At 45.5% G+C, this 18,179-nt stretch overlaps 1 protein-coding gene across 1 annotated transcript in view; it reads right to left on the bottom strand.

The window, feature by feature from the left end:
* Positions 1-18,179, bottom strand: part of LOC137528986 (zinc finger FYVE domain-containing protein 1-like) — a 58,116-nt gene that overhangs the window by 18,032 nt on the left and 21,905 nt on the right. The window contains exons 4-7 of the mRNA XM_068250833.1: positions 17,027-17,133; positions 11,438-11,546; positions 4,616-4,713; positions 2,086-2,203 (exon numbers count right to left, since the gene is read on the bottom strand). Of these exons, the coding sequence (XP_068106934.1) occupies positions 2,086-2,203; positions 4,616-4,713; positions 11,438-11,546; positions 17,027-17,133 (432 nt within the window). The remainder of the gene's footprint in view (positions 1-2,085; positions 2,204-4,615; positions 4,714-11,437; positions 11,547-17,026; positions 17,134-18,179) is intronic.

Genomic DNA, 18,179 nt, shown 5'->3' with positions numbered 1-18,179 from the left:
CACTCTGCCGCAGGTTCCTATGAAGAAGGATTTGTGTGGTGCAGTGATCATGCGGCAGACTCCCGAAGATGGCAGGCTCTCTTCTTCTGTAATCTACCTCAGACTTTATCAGCTCAGGGTTAAAATGACTGTAAAAGTGCTAACAGCATCTGCACTCAGTTTGTGCTAAAAATGTTGTGGAGTCATTTCTGCAATATTAACAGAGGTAGTAGACAACTACTATGCACCGGCATAAGGTAAAACCGGCCTAAGAACACTCGGTTATAGTTATGTGGTTGTGAGAGGGAAAAAAAGTAGAGAGAGAGCTGGGAGCCCAATCTGGTGCAATATTGTTAATAGTTTAAGGGGGTGTAGAAAGATTCAGTAGAGATTATACTCATAAAATTGGGTTGCTGAAAGGGACAACCACTCGTTTCTGCATGTGGAGAAGTATCGTCTCCACTCGGCCTTTCAGATGTTTGGCGGTCGCTACCCCAAAAATTGATTTGTTGGTCGAAAAAAGTTCTACTAAAATCACCCCTATAAATAGGTGATATTCTGAGACAGGGTTAGGAGGCGCCCGGGTAGAAAGGATATACTATGTTTCTAAATTAGTAGCTATATACGGTAGTTTCCAGCAATAATTTTATAAAGAGTTGCCCTACCTTATAGATGTCCCATTATGGATAAAAGATAGTAGAATTTCAAGATAAAAAAGGTCAGGCTTATTGGTGCAGTAGACAACGTGTTTCACAGCAACAGCCACTTCCTCAGGTCAATAACAGCTGTATATAGCTACTAATTTAGAAACATAGTATATCCTTTCTACCTGGGCGCCTCCTAACCCTGTCTCAGAATACTCGGTTATAGTTATACTACTACTTTAAAACCAGCAATTATTTACTGTGGTTTTCTTTCGGTTTTATTGGAACTTGCTTAAAAAACCCCAGTTATGTAATGTGTGGACAAATGCTGTTATATAACAAAATGAGCTAATGTACTTTAGCTATAAAGTATATATGATTTATAAAAGCCTCTTAGACATTAAGGATTAACAATCTCACTGTACAATGGTGCTGTTGATGCTGGTGGAATGCAGATTCTGAAAGGAATTGGGTCAATCCCAAGTTGGATAATACAAGACTGCTACACTGGAGTGCTACTCCAACCCATTTTGGTGCCCAGGGAGAACAATATTCCCCCCCTCCCCCCAAAAAAAACCACACAACATATTAGCATTCCTGAAATACAGAAGTAAACTATCATATAGAGTCAAACTTCAAACCGTGGTAATTAAACACTGTTTGATTTAAAAAAAAAACAACAAAAGTGTGTGAGTGTGTGTGTAAGTGAGTGTGTGTGTAAGTGTGTAAGTGTGTGTGTAAGTGTGTAAGTGAGTGTGTGTGTAAGTGTGTGAGTGTGTGTGTAAGTGAGTGTGTGTGTAAGTGTGTAAGTGTGTGTGTAAGTGTGTAAGTGAGTGTGTGTGTGTGTGAGTGTGTGTGTGTGTGAGTGTGTGTGCGTAAGTGAGTGTGTGTGCGTGTGCGTAAGTGTGTGCGTGTGTGTGTTAGGCCCCGTTCACACTGCATGCGTTTCCAGCCGCGTTTTGGAAACGCGTGCAGGTGGCCGACACGCACGACATCAGACATTGCATGCAGTGCAATGTCTGATGTTCACACTGCATGCGTTCCGGACCTGTGCGGTCCGGGAACGCATGCTGCACGCATTTTTTGTAAAAACGCGTGGCTGTCCCATTTACTTTTCAGTGATGGGATCAGCCACGCAACGCATACGAACGCGGATGGCGTGCGTTCGTACGCGTTGCGGTCCGCATGCGTTGCGGTCCGCGTTCTGCAGTCTGAACGGGGCCTTACAGGATGCAGGTAGCAAGTCTACAATGAGAGGCTGCAATGCATGTCCTGACCACTAGGTGATCTCCAAGGCACATGCCTAGCTGTCCTATGTCTAGAAATGGCTATAAGCTTCTATAAGTTACATACCAGACATTGTAGCAATGTTTCACACATATTTAGAGCCCTTTACCAGCCTATTAGATACATACACCATTCCGCCCCAATATGCAGACTAAGAAGAAGAATGCTCAGTTACCTCTGACCAGACATGTCTGACTTCTTGTCGTACGACAGATCCGTCCGGGTCTCTGTTCCCATACCAGTACTGCCGGCTACGATAGATGATCCCACAAACGCGGCACTCCAGGACATACCTGCAATCACGATTATGAAATATCAATATAAGTATACAATCAGGGCCGGCGCTTCAATGGGGGCAAACTAGGTCATTGCCCCAGGGCCCCGAGCCGGCTACCGGCCCCACTAGGTCTTCCTCTAACTTTATTGTGGTTCCCTGCATAGTTTTTGGCAGTGTAGTGTCTCCCCTTTCCTGGCTGGTGTGCTCCTCCATTACTCCGTGTGTTCTCATCTCCATCCCCGCTGGCGGCATCTTCTCAGTGACTCAGCGGCATGTTACGTAAAATCCTGCGCCGCGTCATGGAGGAGAGTGGCCTTTGCCAGGATGAAGACGGGAACACACAAAGCCATGGACTAACGGAGGAGGGTAGCAGCCGGGACAGGTCAATCGCTACACTGGTGGCAGCAACCAGCTCGGTAGACTAACTTTAAGTTAACGTACTGAATATAGACATGACATGTAATAATAATCTGGAAAAATCCTGCAAATTAAAGTGGGATTGTCGCTAAGGGAAACAGCTTCTGTTCATTAAAGAGACGTCGAACTTCGGCTTAAAGAGACACTGAAGCGAAAGAAAAATGATGATATAATGATTTGTATGTGTAGTACAGCTAAGGAATAAAACATTAGGAGTAGAGACATAAGTTTATAAAAGGTGGCCACACACCATACAATCTGGCGGTACAATCAATCAGCAATTTTACCACTTTTTTGTAGTCTAAGAGACTAACTGAAAAATATATCCAAGTCACAGTGAATCTATTTCTGTTATACTACATGGATGTTGGTAAGATTGTAAAAAAGATGTACAGTCAGATTGAATGGTGTGTGGCCACTTTAATATTGTTTCCAGTACAGGAAGAGTTAAGAAACTCCAGTTGTTATCTATGCAAAAGAGCCATTGAACTCCACAACTTTCAAAGTCGCAGAGAGCTTCTTCTGAAGCTTATTATCTGAAGTGTCTGGCACCGTATTTGTTTTTTTTTTCCTGCAGAGGACAGGTCAATAGTTCACAAGCCTGCTCTGTAACATCATTTAGAATGCTGAGTAGTGTGTAAACTGCAAATATTCGAGAATGATGCAATGTTATAAAACAAACGATATAACTGAAAATAAAAAAAAGAGAATATTTTCTTTGCTACTAATGTTCTAGTAATTATCCGTGCTACAAATACAATTCATTATATCATATATTTTTTTTGCTTCAGTGTCTCTTTAAGACACACATACTTACCTAAGGAGAGAGAAGCCTCTGGATCCTAATAGGGCTTCCCTCACTGTCCACTGGTCCCGTTGCTGCTTCCCAAACCCTCCAGCTGATAGGGGCCGCCCTTCTCTTCTAGCAGGAATGCAGCTGCCTTTACTGCGAAGCCATACTCGTGCAGGCCCAGTACGGCTGTGCTCGTGCTTGAAGAGCAACGCAGCACCGATCAATTACCAACAAGCCATCGTCTGTAATCTTTGGAGGGTCCGCACTCGGCGACAGGGGAGCAGAGGACAGCGAGGGAAGCCTCAGTAGGATTCTATCCTTAGGCAACTATGTGATTTTGTACCAGAGTTTCGGCTCAGGTACACTCCTACATACCTCAGGGCCCTGTCACACTGGTGCAGTGAGGCAAATTGCTGCACTGCTAGTGCAGCCTAATGAAACCCTATGGGGAAGTTCATACTTCCCATGTTGCAGTACACTGCGCCGGAAGTGTCTAATGCAGCGTTTCTCAAACCTGTCCTTGTGACTCCCCAGCGGTGCATGTTTTGCAGGCAACCTGACCTATGCACAGGTGGGGTAATTACTATCTCAGCTAGGTGGATTCCCTGTAGCTGAGACACTAATTACCCCACCTGTGCATAGGTGAGATTGCCTGCAAATCATGCACCGCTGGGGAGTCACAAGGACAGGTTTGAGAAACACTGACCGACTATAACGCTAGTACAGAACTACACTAACGTGCGGGATCCGCGGCAATCTGCGTTGGCCCAGACGTCATGTAAGTCTATGGCGACGTGGTTCTTTAAATAGTTTAACTATATGCTTCCGCATACATGAAGCAGGAAGAGACAGCAAGCGCCTGTCCCTTCCTGATAGGCAGGTGGCCAGACAGGAAACATTGTGTACTAACGCGGTGTTCCCAGAAGGCCCGTTTCTGACGGCGTGATGTGGTGCAGTTGACGCCAGTTTGCAGTGTGAAACCGGCCTCAGAGTCCCGGTGGTCCCCCCTCCCTCCATGTGATGATGTCATCATGTGGCACAGAGAGCTATAGCTATAGATCTGCAGAATGTTGGGTGCCTTTGCCCCTGGTACGGTAGGCGATTTTAGTAAACATAACTAGCCCCAGAATCAGTGTCTTGGCGCCTATCTAAATAAAACTTTTAAACAATGTACATCCAGCTCCATGTTAAATGGAAAGCAATGGAATGACAACCTACCCAGACCAGGCGTATTTTGCAAGCCCCATAAAAGGGCTGTCTGTAGACGCCACAGATCGAGGAATAACAATCATCTCTCGGCCGCCCTCGTAACATCGCTAAAGGAAACACAATACAAGGTATAGGATATATTAGCATTAGGAAAACTGACAACTACTGTAAGTACATTCTAAATTCACACTTCAAATGAAGCAATATGGAAAATGAGTGCAGAGTCAGCCATGCATTCCAATTGTAAAGGTGGTCAGTTTTAGGGTTTCTCAACACTATTATGGGATATACTCCTTTATTAAAACAAGCCAAGTACCTTTATTGTGAGCAACTCATCTCAAATACCCCATAAAGTGGACCTGAACTCTTGCACAGGACACAAGGAAAGCAGAGAGAAATGCAGTGTGTTTTTATAGAGAAGAGTCGGTCTAATTTGCCCTCATCTTCTAGTAATCACAAGTGTAATTTAATCTCTCAGATGTGTCAGCACAGAAATTCAGCAGTCCTCGGCAGACACAGCTAATATGTAAACACAGGACGATAACCCCTTTTCTGCTTCCGTGAAAGCAGGAGGTAGACACACTGCAGAGTTATTGCAGTTCTGTAAGTTGTAACAAAAAATGTTTTTCTTTAAGGCCTCTTTCACAGTGGGACGTTAAAGTTGCACGTTATAAAAATTGGTACTTATCCGTTAGCCGGGCGCATCCGGCAGGTGGCGCTAATTACTATTCCCCCTCCAGGCTGCCGTGGATAGTAGGGAAAGATGTAACTCTGGTGGAGTTTTGTCGCCACCTGCCGGATGCGCCCGGCTAACGGATAAGTACCTAAAAATGTATAACGTAGACTAACGCACAACAATACAAACTCTGTGCGACATTCACAGTGCACACGTTGCGTTGTGTGTAACGTGTAGCAATATTTAGAAAGTGCTGCATGCTGTGCGTTTAGCAATACATTTGCTGTGTTATGTGTGTTGCACATGCTCAGTAATTTATTTATTTTTTTTAAAGTGTAATGCATGCGCCGTTTTCGTTCCATCACTGTGTGACGAAAACAGCGCACCAAGAGACACATAACGCAGTGCAAAATAACGTCCAATTTCATAACCTACATGCGCTGCATTAGGGGCACGTTGTGCGACTTTAACGTCACATCAAACTCAACGTCCCACTGTGAAAGAGGCCTAAAGGTTAGTATGCTGTTGCTTACCTTTTAGAGCAGAGAGGAAGTTCTGAGTCCGCTTTAATGCATACATATTTCTTATCAATACTCCATAATCTTGTATAAATGCTTTTCAACCCTTTTTGGATCCTTTTAAATCAATTCTAAATAATTATTTAGGTTTATTTATATGTCATTCATAATATTTTTCTTCTCAAAACTTACTATGACAAGTAGCCCATCATGTTGAGAGCTGCGGGTCTAGTTCACAAAGCTTACGGCTCTTGCAGTGTCGCCAACAGCTCTAGAGATGCAGTCAGGTCACATTTAGAGGCCCTCCGTACCTGGCTCTGATAAAACTCTGGCACTTTACTTGGACTGAGGAAGTGGGCGCAGACCCACAAAACGCATTGCATTTCCCATTTAGAATTCATAATTATATGAACTTGCCAAAATTGAGGCTGTATTTTTCTATCTTTAGCTGTTTTTAACTCAGTGTTATCTACACCTGGGTGCCTCTTATCCCCTTTGTAGTTTGGTCACATGACTTGGACACATCATGGATGTGTGTGACATAGATACTAAAAGGGGCACCAATGGTGAAAAATTTCAAATTTAAAATTTGTGCAAACATAAACAAATAAGAAGTACGTTTTTTTCCAGAGTAAATTGAGCCATAACTTACTTTTCTCCTGTGTTGCTGTCACTTACAGTAGGTAGTAGAAATCTGACAGAAGCAACACGTTTTGGACCAGTCCATTTCTTCATGGGGGGATTTTCAGGGATGTATTTATTTTCAAAAGCATTTAGTGAATGGCAGTTGCTCTGTCCAACTGCTAAAAAACTGTCTAGCGAGCAGGGAAGCTGGCCAGCATCAATGTTTAAATCCTTTTTAGGGAATATCTTTATAAAGAATAAAAGCCTTGGTGAGAATCCCCTATGAAGAGATGGACTAGTCCAAAACCTGTTGCTTCTGTCAGATGTCTACTACCTACTGTAAGTGACAGCAACATAGGAGAAAAGTCATTTATGGCTCATTTTACTCTGGAAAAAACCTACTTCTAATGTTTCTATGTTTGCACATATTTTAAATTTTTCGCCATAGTGCCCTTTTAAAAGCTTGATATAAATGTAAAACCAGTCCACGCAGGGCTGGGGATTGGTACAATGCATCTCATCACCCTGCTGAGAACTGGTCTCTCACATGCACCTCCCTTGCTGCTACAAATTGCTCAGTTTAACTAAAACATTCATGGGTTACTGCACAGTATGAATGCTTTTTGTGCTGCCTTGTTGAAGCTGAAATGAATGCCCATCTGTAATGACGGCAACATGTAGATGATGCTTCCATGTCAGAGTAATTAGATTAGTGTCACCTCACTGTGTCAGCATTTCCCGTAATTATTCATAAGATCTTCCTCACAAACAGTTCTGCAGGCTATGCTTCCTGTCTATCCCCTTAGAGCAGGGGTCTCAAACTCAATTTACCTGGGGGGCCGCAGGAGGCAAAGTCAGGATGAGGCTGGGCCGCATAAGGAATTTCACAATCGCGGCGCATCGCCGCCTCTTCCCGCCCCCCTCACTCTTTCTTCACAGAGAGGGGCGGTGATCCGTGCGGCGATTGACGTCAGGAGGGGCAGAGCTGAAGCTGAAAGCTCTGCCCCTTCCAGGAAATGCCGGCGGATTGCCCCCCCCCCGGGCGATTTGGGGGCTCTGCAGCCCTCGTTTAGCGGCGGGGATGCGGCGGATTACTTGGGAGCACTGAAGCGAACTATAAAGAAGCTTTTGCTGGCGAGGGCCACAAAATATTGTATCGAGGGCCGCAAATGGCCCGCAGGCCGCGAGTTTGAGACCCCTGCCTTAGAGTCACCCACATGTATAGGTGGATAATTCTCAGCTACTAGACATACCTGTAGTTCACACAGTATCCCCGCACATAGATCAAGTCATCAGTGCTGCTACCAGAAATGACCATGTGATCTGAACTTCTAGGGGAGAAAGGTCTGCAAACTTTTTTTTCTTCTTGTTTTGAGATTTAAAGGACACCTGAATTGAGAGCGATATGGAGGCTGCCATATTTACTACCGTTTAAACAATACCAGTTGCCTGGAATCCTGCTGATCTCTTGGGCTGCAGTAGTGTCTGAATCATGCACCTGAAACCAGCATGTGGCTAATCCAGTCAAAAACATTTGATCTGCATGCTTGTTCAGGGTCTATGGCTAGACGTATTAGAAGCAAAGGCTCAGCGGGTTAGCCAGGCAATGTCAATCGTTTCAAAGAAAAAAATATGTCAGCCTCCATATATGGCCCCCTTAACACTCAGGAACGCAAAGCATAGTCGCAAACGCCTTTCAGCAATTGCGTTTTGCGATTCTCATTCCAGTGAATGAGAATCACGGCAATAGCTAGGAAAATCGCCAGAGATCGCAAACGTGCTGCAATCGCTATAGTGTGAGCAATCCTGTAGCATTAACTCGTGCAGCAGTACTTTGTTGATCGTCGGTGATCAGCAAAGCTCGAAACTCAGGCAAAGAGCCCCCCGAGTGTGAACCTAGCCTAACTCTTACTTCAGGTGGTCTTTAAGGCTAGGTCCACACTAGACACAGTTGCAGGACGGACACTGCAGTCCGGATCAGGGGAAGACTAGGGGAAGTACCCACCGTACTGCAAACTGATGAAAGTGCATCAGTTTTGCATCAGTTTCCGTTCAGTTTTTCCCTGACAGAAAACGTCTCCATCATTAGGAAGGAGTGGGAGGATTTTTTTGGGCCAATCATAAAGCTCAGGCTATCCGTTTTCACATCAGTTTTTTGCCTGTGGAGCTGGAGATGCGTTTTCTCATTGCTTTTCACTACCCCTGCGTGTATCCGTGGTCCTGATCCGTTATGTGAAAATGCAGCAGATCCGGACCTTCCGTTCAGGTTTTGAAAACGGGTCCCCGCAAACGTAGACGGATCCGTTTTTTACTTGGGTGAGGCTAGCTGCTATTTTGAACATTAGTATCCGGGACTCCGTTTTTCATCAGGTTTGAAAAACGCAGCCACGGATACATTTCCGGACCTAGTGTGGACCAGGTCTTAAGGACAACTGAGAAGTATATGGAGGGTGCCATATTTATTTCATTTGAATTAATGCACATTGCCTGGCAGTCCTGATGATCTATTTGGGTGCAGTAGTGACCTGACTGAGCATATTACTGGGGCTGATAGCCGGTGAACAGTAGACTTCAGGAGGACAGCATGGGACTCACACATGTTTATGCTGCTGGAGGAAGCTGCGGGTGAGTATCAAATCTTCTTTTTCCCACAGCTCTGGTACACTTAAAAAAGAAATGGTACTTATCCGTTAGCCGGGCGCACCCGGCAGGTGGCGCTAATTACTATTCCCCCTCCAGGCCGACATGGATAGTAGGGAAAGATGTAACTCTGGTGGAGTTTTGTCGCCACCTGCCGGATGCGCCCGGCTAACGGATAAGTACCAAATAAATAAATATGGCAGCCTCCATATCCCTCTCCTTACAGTTGTCCTTTAAGGTACTATATAAGTGGTTGTCAATGCAAGGTAAATTTAGGTGCAAACGTGGCTGGGGAATTTCGGGCGCCACCATAGGTGCCAATGTTAAATTGCGGGCTGGCCCACAGAGGGTTCATTACCGGGCTTAGTGGTAAAGTAGGTAGAGGGCAGGTAGTGTTAGAAAAACTGAGGAAAACTTGCTGTCTTCCTTAGCTGTAGGGAAAGTCACATGATCACAGACTTTAAAGGAGATGTGGCAGAACATTTACCTAAGAAACCAGAAGGTGATTGGACAGTCATTTTTTTTTTAAATGGTGTATTAACAAATTGTTCAGTTTCCATACCTGGGCCCTGGCTGTTTGTGAAGTGACAGTGTCCTTGCAGTGATCTGTGTATCAGTCAAGCACTATTATAGTGAAACTACATTTCTCTCCTCATCTGGAAAGCCTCATTTTATTTTATAAGTGTATCCCTTTTTTTGTTTTGTTTTTTGTTTTGTTTTGTTAACCACATATAGCAATGAATACAAAAAAACTACCATAATCAACACAGATTATACAGCAGGTGTGGAAACTACAATTTCTCCATCATGTTCGTAACAAAAGCTTGTTACGCATACAGTGAAGCTTACAGCCAATGAAAAGTATGCTTCACCCTACCTGTTAATACGCGTTTTGCCATATTGCACGCCATTGTACCGCAATGCACCTGCTGCATTGTAAACGTCACATAGGTGGAGCATTGCCATGTGGTAAGCCACGTTACAAAGCAGCCGTTACGCTGCAATGCACGACCTGGTCAAGTGTGTGTGGGGGGGGCAGCTCTAAAAACCATTAAGATTCACCTCACACACCAACCTGAGGGCTCTTTTACACTACTCGCGATACCAATTTTTGATGAGATTAAAAAAAGTTCTGAATAAATAAGGGAATATGTCGCTATGACACCAGACCCTGTGATCACTGTAAGCCAGGGGTCTCAAACTCGCGGCCCTCGATACAATATTTTGTGTCCCTCGCCAGCAAAAGCTTCCTTACAGTTTGCTTCAGTGCTCCCAAGTAATCCGCCGCATCCCCACCGCTAAACGAGGGATGCAGAGCCCCCAAATCGCCCCGGGGGCAATCCGCCGGCATTTCCTGGAAGGGGCAGAGCTTTCAGCTTCAGCTCTGCCCCTCCTGACGTCAATTGCTGCACGGATCGCCGCCTCTCCCCGCCCCTCTCTGTGAAGGAAGAGAGAGGGGCGGGCAGAGGCGGCGATGCGCCGCGATTGTGAAATTCCTTATGCGGCCCAGCCTCATCCTGACTTTGCCTCCTGCGGCCCCCCAGGTAAATTGAGTTTGAGACCCCTGCTGTAAGCCAATGTGATTGGAACACAATGATCACGGGGTTATCGGCTCAGGGAGCTCTGCCGTCATACCAAGGCAGAGCGAGGGGGATGCAGCGGCGCGATCAGTGGTAGCGCCAGGAGCGTGCAGCAGGGATGATTATAATCTATGCCCTGGCAGGGATAACAGCTCCAAAACAGGGTGCACAGTAGATTCCACTCAGCGTGGGCTGGTAGCGGCTAATGAAAATTTTATGAAAATTGAAGGTTCTGCATGCTGCGGTTCTTTAAGCGTTTTTCTTCTTATGTTGCTAGCAGCCAGTGAAAAACGCAAATCAGAATCGCGATTTGCAGTGTAAAAGAAGCCGAGCGTATGCGCAGAGCAGGTAAGTGGGCAGCGCATGCTTCCTAGGAAATGGCAAGAATAAAGCATAGCATACAGCCTTACCCTGCTGTTTGCTATAAACCCGTAGGGCCCTTTTCCACCAGCGCGTTTGCGCTGGCCGAATCGTAAAGTCGCAAACCGCTAGCGATTTTACAATCGCTACGGTTTGCTTTTTAACATAGGAATCGCGGTAGGTCATTTCCACTACCGCGATTCGTTTTTGACGGGAACGCGAACGCGCGGCGGAGCGATATTTGCCGCGATTTTGCTATGCAGTGCATAGCATAGCAAAATCGCGGCAGCAAACGTCGGGAAATCGGTGGAATTGCGATTCAGCAATCGCTAGCGTTCAGCGTGAACGCTAGCGACTGCTAGTGGAAAAGGGCCCTTACTGCTGGTCATAAAAAGCTCACTGGCCATACAGTGCTCATAGTAGTGACTCTTACCTTACAGATCATGACCTTATTGTTATACTCATGGGCGAACTGGCACAAACCATCTGCCTGGTGGGGAACTCCATCCTTCAGGTGGTTCATTCTGTTCTTGCAGCGTTTCCTGTAAGGCATAACTAAATACTTCAGGAAGCAGAAGTTAACTGGTGTTGTAGTTCTGTCTTTAATAAAGTTCAGATTTTCGCCTTCCTCTGGAACAATAGGGATATGTGAGGGAGCAGGCTGGTGTTGTACTTTATACTGGTTGAACTCCATGGACATATGTCTTTTTTCAACCCAAATAACTATGTAACTATGTAAGTTACACAGAAAATGTGTAACTAGCATGAAACTATTTTTTTTTAAAGTGGACTTGAACTCTTGTAAAGGACAGAAGAAAAACATAGTGAAATGTACACTGTATGTATTAAGAGCCTGTTTAATCACCCCTGATTTGTGCCTAATCACAAGTTGTAATTTGATCTCTCCCCTGGGTCACATGACTGCCACGGCAGATAAGCCCATGTCTGCTTCCATGAATCAGGAAGTAGAAACAGTGCAGATTTGTTTTAGGATTTCCATCATCTGTAACAAAGAAATGTTCTTTTGTTTAACCTCCTTGTTGGTAACTCCCAATGACGTCATCCCGCCCCGTCGCCATGGCGACGGGGGAAGCCCTCCAGGAAATCCCGTTCTTTGAACGGGATGTCCTGATCGGAGATCGCCGAAGGCCCGCTACATGATATAAGAAAAAAAAAATACATAAAAAACTGCTGCGCTCCCTCCTGGCGGAATTTTTTATACCGCCAGGGGGGGTTAAAGGTTATTATGCTGTTGTGTATCTTTTAGAGCAGAGAGGACATTCTGAGTTCAGGTCCGCACATTCCGGACCTGCTTCTGATTAGGTTAATTTCAATACAAAAAAAAAACCAAACCAGCAAAAAAAAAAAAAAAAAAAAAAAAAAAACCACCTAAAAACACTGAATAAAGCTGGTTTTACAAAGAATCCCTCCACACACAGATTTTCAATAGATTTCATCATGAAATCTATTGAAAATCTGTGCGCACTGCCTGCTGGGTCCCTCGGGTCTTCCAGACCTGCAGTAAAAACCTCATTATCTGACTTTTCCCTGACAGTTCTCAGCCTTTAAGCTTTTCTTTTCAGGAAACTACACTAATTTTTAAAAGCTGTTTTACAAGCTCTTTTGCATAGATAACATATGTTTATCTCATCACATGGTACGGCTTAGGGCCCGTTTCCACTAACTCGAATCTGCATGCATTTTCTGCATGCAGATTCGCATGACATACACAAGTCAATGGGCCTGTTTCCATTACAGGTGAAATCCGCTTAACCCCCGCAAGCAAAAGAAACCCGGCTACCTCTGTCAGAATTTTCTGCGCGGTTTTGTGTCATTTCTGCATACGCTTATAAGTTTATGCATGCGGAAGTCAATAGTAATCAATGGAGACGATAAAAATAATAAATCAATATACGTACGCATGCGAATTCGCATGAAAAAAAGCCTGCAAATGCGCATACGCTTGCAAATCCACAGGTGTTGTTTTCTGTGCAGATTCGCTTAGGTATAGTGGAAACAGGCCCTAAGGTTATGCTGCCCACATACTATTCAATTAGTGCGAGATCAGGAAAACAATAACTTCCACTTGCACAACTAGATACAAGACACCATTTCAGAAGAATCTGTGTCCAATATTGATCTAGTGGCTGTAGCTGCTAGCATCATATGCAGTATAGAACTATGGAAAACCTCGACTGGATTCCGCTCACTGCAGCCCTCCCAAGCCTTCCCCCCCCCCCCCCCCCCCCAATCTTCCTTTCCATAGGGATCAATACGCTAAAGAAATAGCATTTATAATCTTTACACCATCAATATTCTTATGATAGTGCTAACAACAATATTGTAACAGATTTTCATTAGATTTGATGTCTATAATCAATCTTAAAGGGAAACTGAAGTGAGAGGCTGCCATATTTATTTCCTTTTAACCTCTTGACGACCAGCTAACGCCGATTGGCGTAAACTGGTTGTCTGCGGGTTTCCATGGAAACGTTCCATGACAGTTCATGGAGGGTGTCTCCATGAACTGCCTGCGCGCCTCAGATCGCGGCTCGCAGGCGAAATGTAAACACGTGGGGAAGAAATCCCCGGTGTTTACACTGTAGATCTGATAGGCCGGGGATCGCCGCCGTCGGATAGGCTGAAGCCTATCAGAGGCGGTACAGGACGTATCGCCATCCTGTACCGCCCACAGAGCCAGGGAGAGGGAGGGAAGGAGAGGGAGGGGGGGAATAGCGCTGCGGAGGGGGGCTTTGAGGAGCCCCACACCCCACCCCCCCCCCCCCTCCCGCAAGGCACAGCAGAGCGGCGGCGATCAGACCCCCCCAGCAGGACATCTTCCTAGTGGGGAAAAAGGGGGGGGGGGGAAGTCTGATCGCCCTGCCTGCAATACGATCTGTGCTGGGGGCTGAAGAGCCCACCCAGCACAGATCAATGGGAAATCACTTGGTCAGCAAGTGGTTAAACAATACCAGTTGCCTGGCAGCCACGGTGGCCTATTTGGCTGCAGTAGTGTCTGAAACACACCAGAAACAAGCATGCAGCTAATCTTGTCAGATATGACAGAGATGTCAGAAACACCTGATCTGCTGCATGCTTGTTCAGAGTCTATGGCTATAAGTATCAGAGGTAGAGGATCAACACGACAGCCAGGCAAATGGTATTGCTTAAAAGGAAATAAATATCTCAGCCACCATATATCTCTCGCTTCAGTTGTCCTTTAATCTCCTTGGCGGTAACCCAGAGTCAGGCTCAGGGTGGACAAAATAAGTCAGAAGCATTAATCCCAAGCCTAACCCAGAAGCCGCCGGGAGGTATAGTAGCACAGTGCAGCGTGCTCGCCATTTCAACTCACCTCCCCCGGGCTCCAGACGCTGGCAGCCATTCTTCTTCCAGTCCTCACAGGCTCTGGATCCCTCGGGTTTGATTGCCGTTTGTCGTCATGACAACAGACGGTGATGTCACTATAGGAGACCAGTGCCACCAGGAGGACAGAGGGATAGCTGCAGCGCTGGATCCCATGAAGATAAGTGCAGGGGCTGCTGCAAATATCACTACGGTATGATTTTTTTTTTCTGCTTTTAGCGTCTTTTAGCTTTATTTACAAATAGCTGCTTATAGCGTACACATACTGTGCATTTTCTGTGGTTTCTGGGTCACCCTAGATGCTTACTGGGCTGGGGGTTGTGTACGTTTGATGTGGTAATTGAGTCATTTCAGAGCGTGATATGGCCCTATAATTTGAATCTAGATATCCATTAAGCCACTGTTATTTATTTCTAGCTGTGAGCACTGAAGTGAGAATGATTTATACACCTGCACTGGAATAATTACGAGTACATTAACGGTGCGAGAAATGGTTGTGCGGTATAAAAAATACTGTTCTGTGTAAATAGTAACCTCAGTCGCTGATCAGCAGCTGGCAGGCTGATCACTGAGGCCGGCTGTGTACAGTGACAGTAGCTTGCGCGAGCTTCCGTCAAATCTCGCTCCTCATGAAATGATGCCATATGGTGTCGCTGAGACATGAGAGAGTCGCTATCCCGCCGCCATCCTGCATTAAGCGGAAGTGGTTAAAGTGAAGCTGAGATGAAACACATCTCAGGTTTTATAGTTACTTGGGGCTTTCTTGAAGATTAACCGAAGCGGTTTTTGTTGGGTTTTTTTCACATTAAAGGACACAGAGGCATGTTCTCTGCTGAATAACATGCCTTTGTGTCCTTCTAGTGCCGCTGCCAGTCATCTCTGGGTTCTGCTGTCCCCCCCTCCCCCCCCCCCCCCCCCCCCAGAAAAAAAAAAAAAAACAAGCGGAGTGCTAGCAACAATCTGATTGTCGCTAGCCTCCTGTTTACCTTCAATAAATCAATAATTCGGCTTCCCCGCTGCCTCGCTCCCCAACCTCCTCTGTTGCTTTGCTCCTCGCCTCCGTTGGCATCCTCCAATAGGGATCTCAGCCGTGACCCCAGAAGTATTTCCGGGTCACGGCCATCTTGGATTTCCTCCACTGGTGAATGGAGGTTACACCGGCTGCGGAGGATGAACGGGGACAACGAGAGCGGCGCAGATGGATCCAGGAGGCGGCGTGGAGCAGGTAGTATGGTTTTTTTTTACATTTTAAGGATGCTGGCTTGGGTTCTCTTTAAGCCTGCTTGAGGCTGTTCGGTCCCTCACCGTCCATCTCCCCAGGTGACTCCTGTCCCCCGGAGTACAACCTGGTAGCCTGGCCGGGCTTGCTAGACAAAGCGCGACACGGTCAGGCTACCGGGCCATACTGTTGGGGACAGGAGTCACCTGGGGAGACGGCTGTGTTTTTGTGCTGTGGGAACAAACCTATCCAAGCATCTTCGTCGATCGAGCAGGATGGAAGATATTGGTGGAACGTACAGGAATCAGCTACTGTTTACATAACATTCCATCAACACTGTATCGAATTTTGAGTTCAGAGCACGGAGGCAAAACATCAGTCAGATTGGTTAGTGAAGGTGAATCGCATAGGGTGTAGCTTGCAGTGTGTGGGCCACTATTTGATCAACTTTCGATCATGGCACGGTGGTGTAGTGGTTAGCGCTCTCGCCTTGCAGCGCTGGGTCCATGGTTCGAATCCCAGCCAGGTCAACATCTGCAAGGACCCCGTATCTGCGTGGGTTTCATCCGGATACTCCAGTTTCCTCCCACATCCCAAACAACATACAGATATGTTAATTGGCTTTCCCCTAAATTGGCCTTAGACTATGATATACACACTGCACGATACATATATACACACATATGACTATGGTAGGAACTAGAATGTGAGCCCCTCTGAGGGACAGTTATGTGACAAGACAATATGTACTCTGTACAGTGCTGTGTAATATGTTGGCGCTAAAAAATAAAATCAATAATAAATAACCACAATTAAAGCAAAATCGCTAGAGGTATGGCTACCTTTACTGGTCCAAACATTCCCCCTCCCCCGATACGACGCTCAGCAATGTCTGCATACATCCAAAGCCATGTAATCATTTTCCTCTATACCTTCTATAAGCAGGGGTACCTTCATACAGTGAGAGCGCTATAGGCTTGGTCATTGCAAAACATTGTTCTTCCAACACTGACATTCAGCTTCCCTTGCATTAAAGTGGACCTGAACTCTTGCACAGGACAGAAGGAAAACAGAGAGAAATGCACCCTGTATGTATTTAGAGAGTTTAGCCTGTCTCATTCCTCCTCATCTGTTACTGATCCCAAATTGTAATTTGATCTCTCAGCTGTGTCAGCTGGCTGCCTCGGCAGAGCAGCTAATTTGTAAACACAGGATGTTGCTTCAATGAAAGCAAGAAGTAGACACATTGCAGATTTATTGCAAAATTTGTATCAGCTGTAACAAAGAAATGTTTTTCTTTAAAGGTTATTATGCTGTTGCGTATCTTTTAGAGCAGAGAAGGAGTTCTGAGTTCAGGTCCGCTTTAACCGAACTATAACAAATACCCCATAACTTGTCTGCATGCTTTAGGGCTGTGAAATGCCTGGATTGGATTACCGGCAGCTGAGACACCGTAGGGGACAGGTGAAGTATTCATCAGGGAAGAAGGAGGTGATGTGAACCTGGTCATCGGGAATATCTCCAGAGAATCGGTCACTCAGACTCTGCAGGGAAAAGCCATAATACAGTCACCATTATAGCCCTCGTTTACACACATGGGGGTTGATTCACAAAGCTTACTTATTTTTTACCTTACAGGGATCCAATTAGCTTTTTTCCCTGCATTTTGTGCTGGTTTCTAATAGCTGTAGGAGCTGCCAACCCCCCCCCCCCCCCCCCACCCCCCACACACACACACACACACACACACACACACACACACACACACACACACACACACACACACACACACACACACACACACACACACACACACACACTCTGTGATTATTTATCCAGGGGAAGGTGTGAATGTGATTACGTGTGACTTCTCTAAACTGTTTGAAGTACAGTGTCTGATCAGCCGCAGCTCCCCCTTTCCCACCACTGACTAAAGCTTTTGTTTGCTCATTGCTACTGCTAATTAAGCAGTGATTATCTGTCTGTGGATGGCAGGCACAGAAGTAGGGCAATAAAAGCCTCTAACAAACAATGGATTTTTTTAGTAATAAGCCACATTCTTAGCATGCATTTTTAATATGCTATTGAGATGCCCAGGGAGCTAAAAATGCTGCTTGGTTCATTGTAAGAAAAGCTAATGCATGAGATAAACACATAAGGAGAGAAAATTCATAAGATCAACAGATATAAGGGAGTTGATACAGAAAATAGCAATAATATTGCCATGTAGACAGCGCACAGCAATATCACTCTTACTATTGTCACTGTGTCCCACAAGTTACGCTATAAGTGCGACCCCGCGTACCTCACTACCATGACTGTTGCTATGATAACATGTGTTACTAACAACTGTTACTGTTCATAGTGCGCATTACCGTAGCAATGGTCGCGCTAGTCAAATATTGCGGGTTGCGCTAATAGCGTAACTTGCGGTACGCAGTGCCGATAGTAAGGGTGACATTGCCATGCGCTGCAATGTTACTGCAATTTTCTGTATCAATCCCAAGGAGAGATAAATCATGGGTAAAGTCAGTTAAATGGAACCTAAATTGAGAGGGATATGGATGTTTCCTTTTAAACAATACCAGTT

This window comes from Hyperolius riggenbachi, chromosome 8 (genome assembly GCF_040937935.1).
Source record: "Hyperolius riggenbachi isolate aHypRig1 chromosome 8, aHypRig1.pri, whole genome shotgun sequence".
NCBI lineage: Eukaryota > Metazoa > Chordata > Amphibia > Anura > Hyperoliidae > Hyperolius > Hyperolius riggenbachi.
This window is presented reverse-complemented; position numbering and strand designations above follow the sequence as displayed.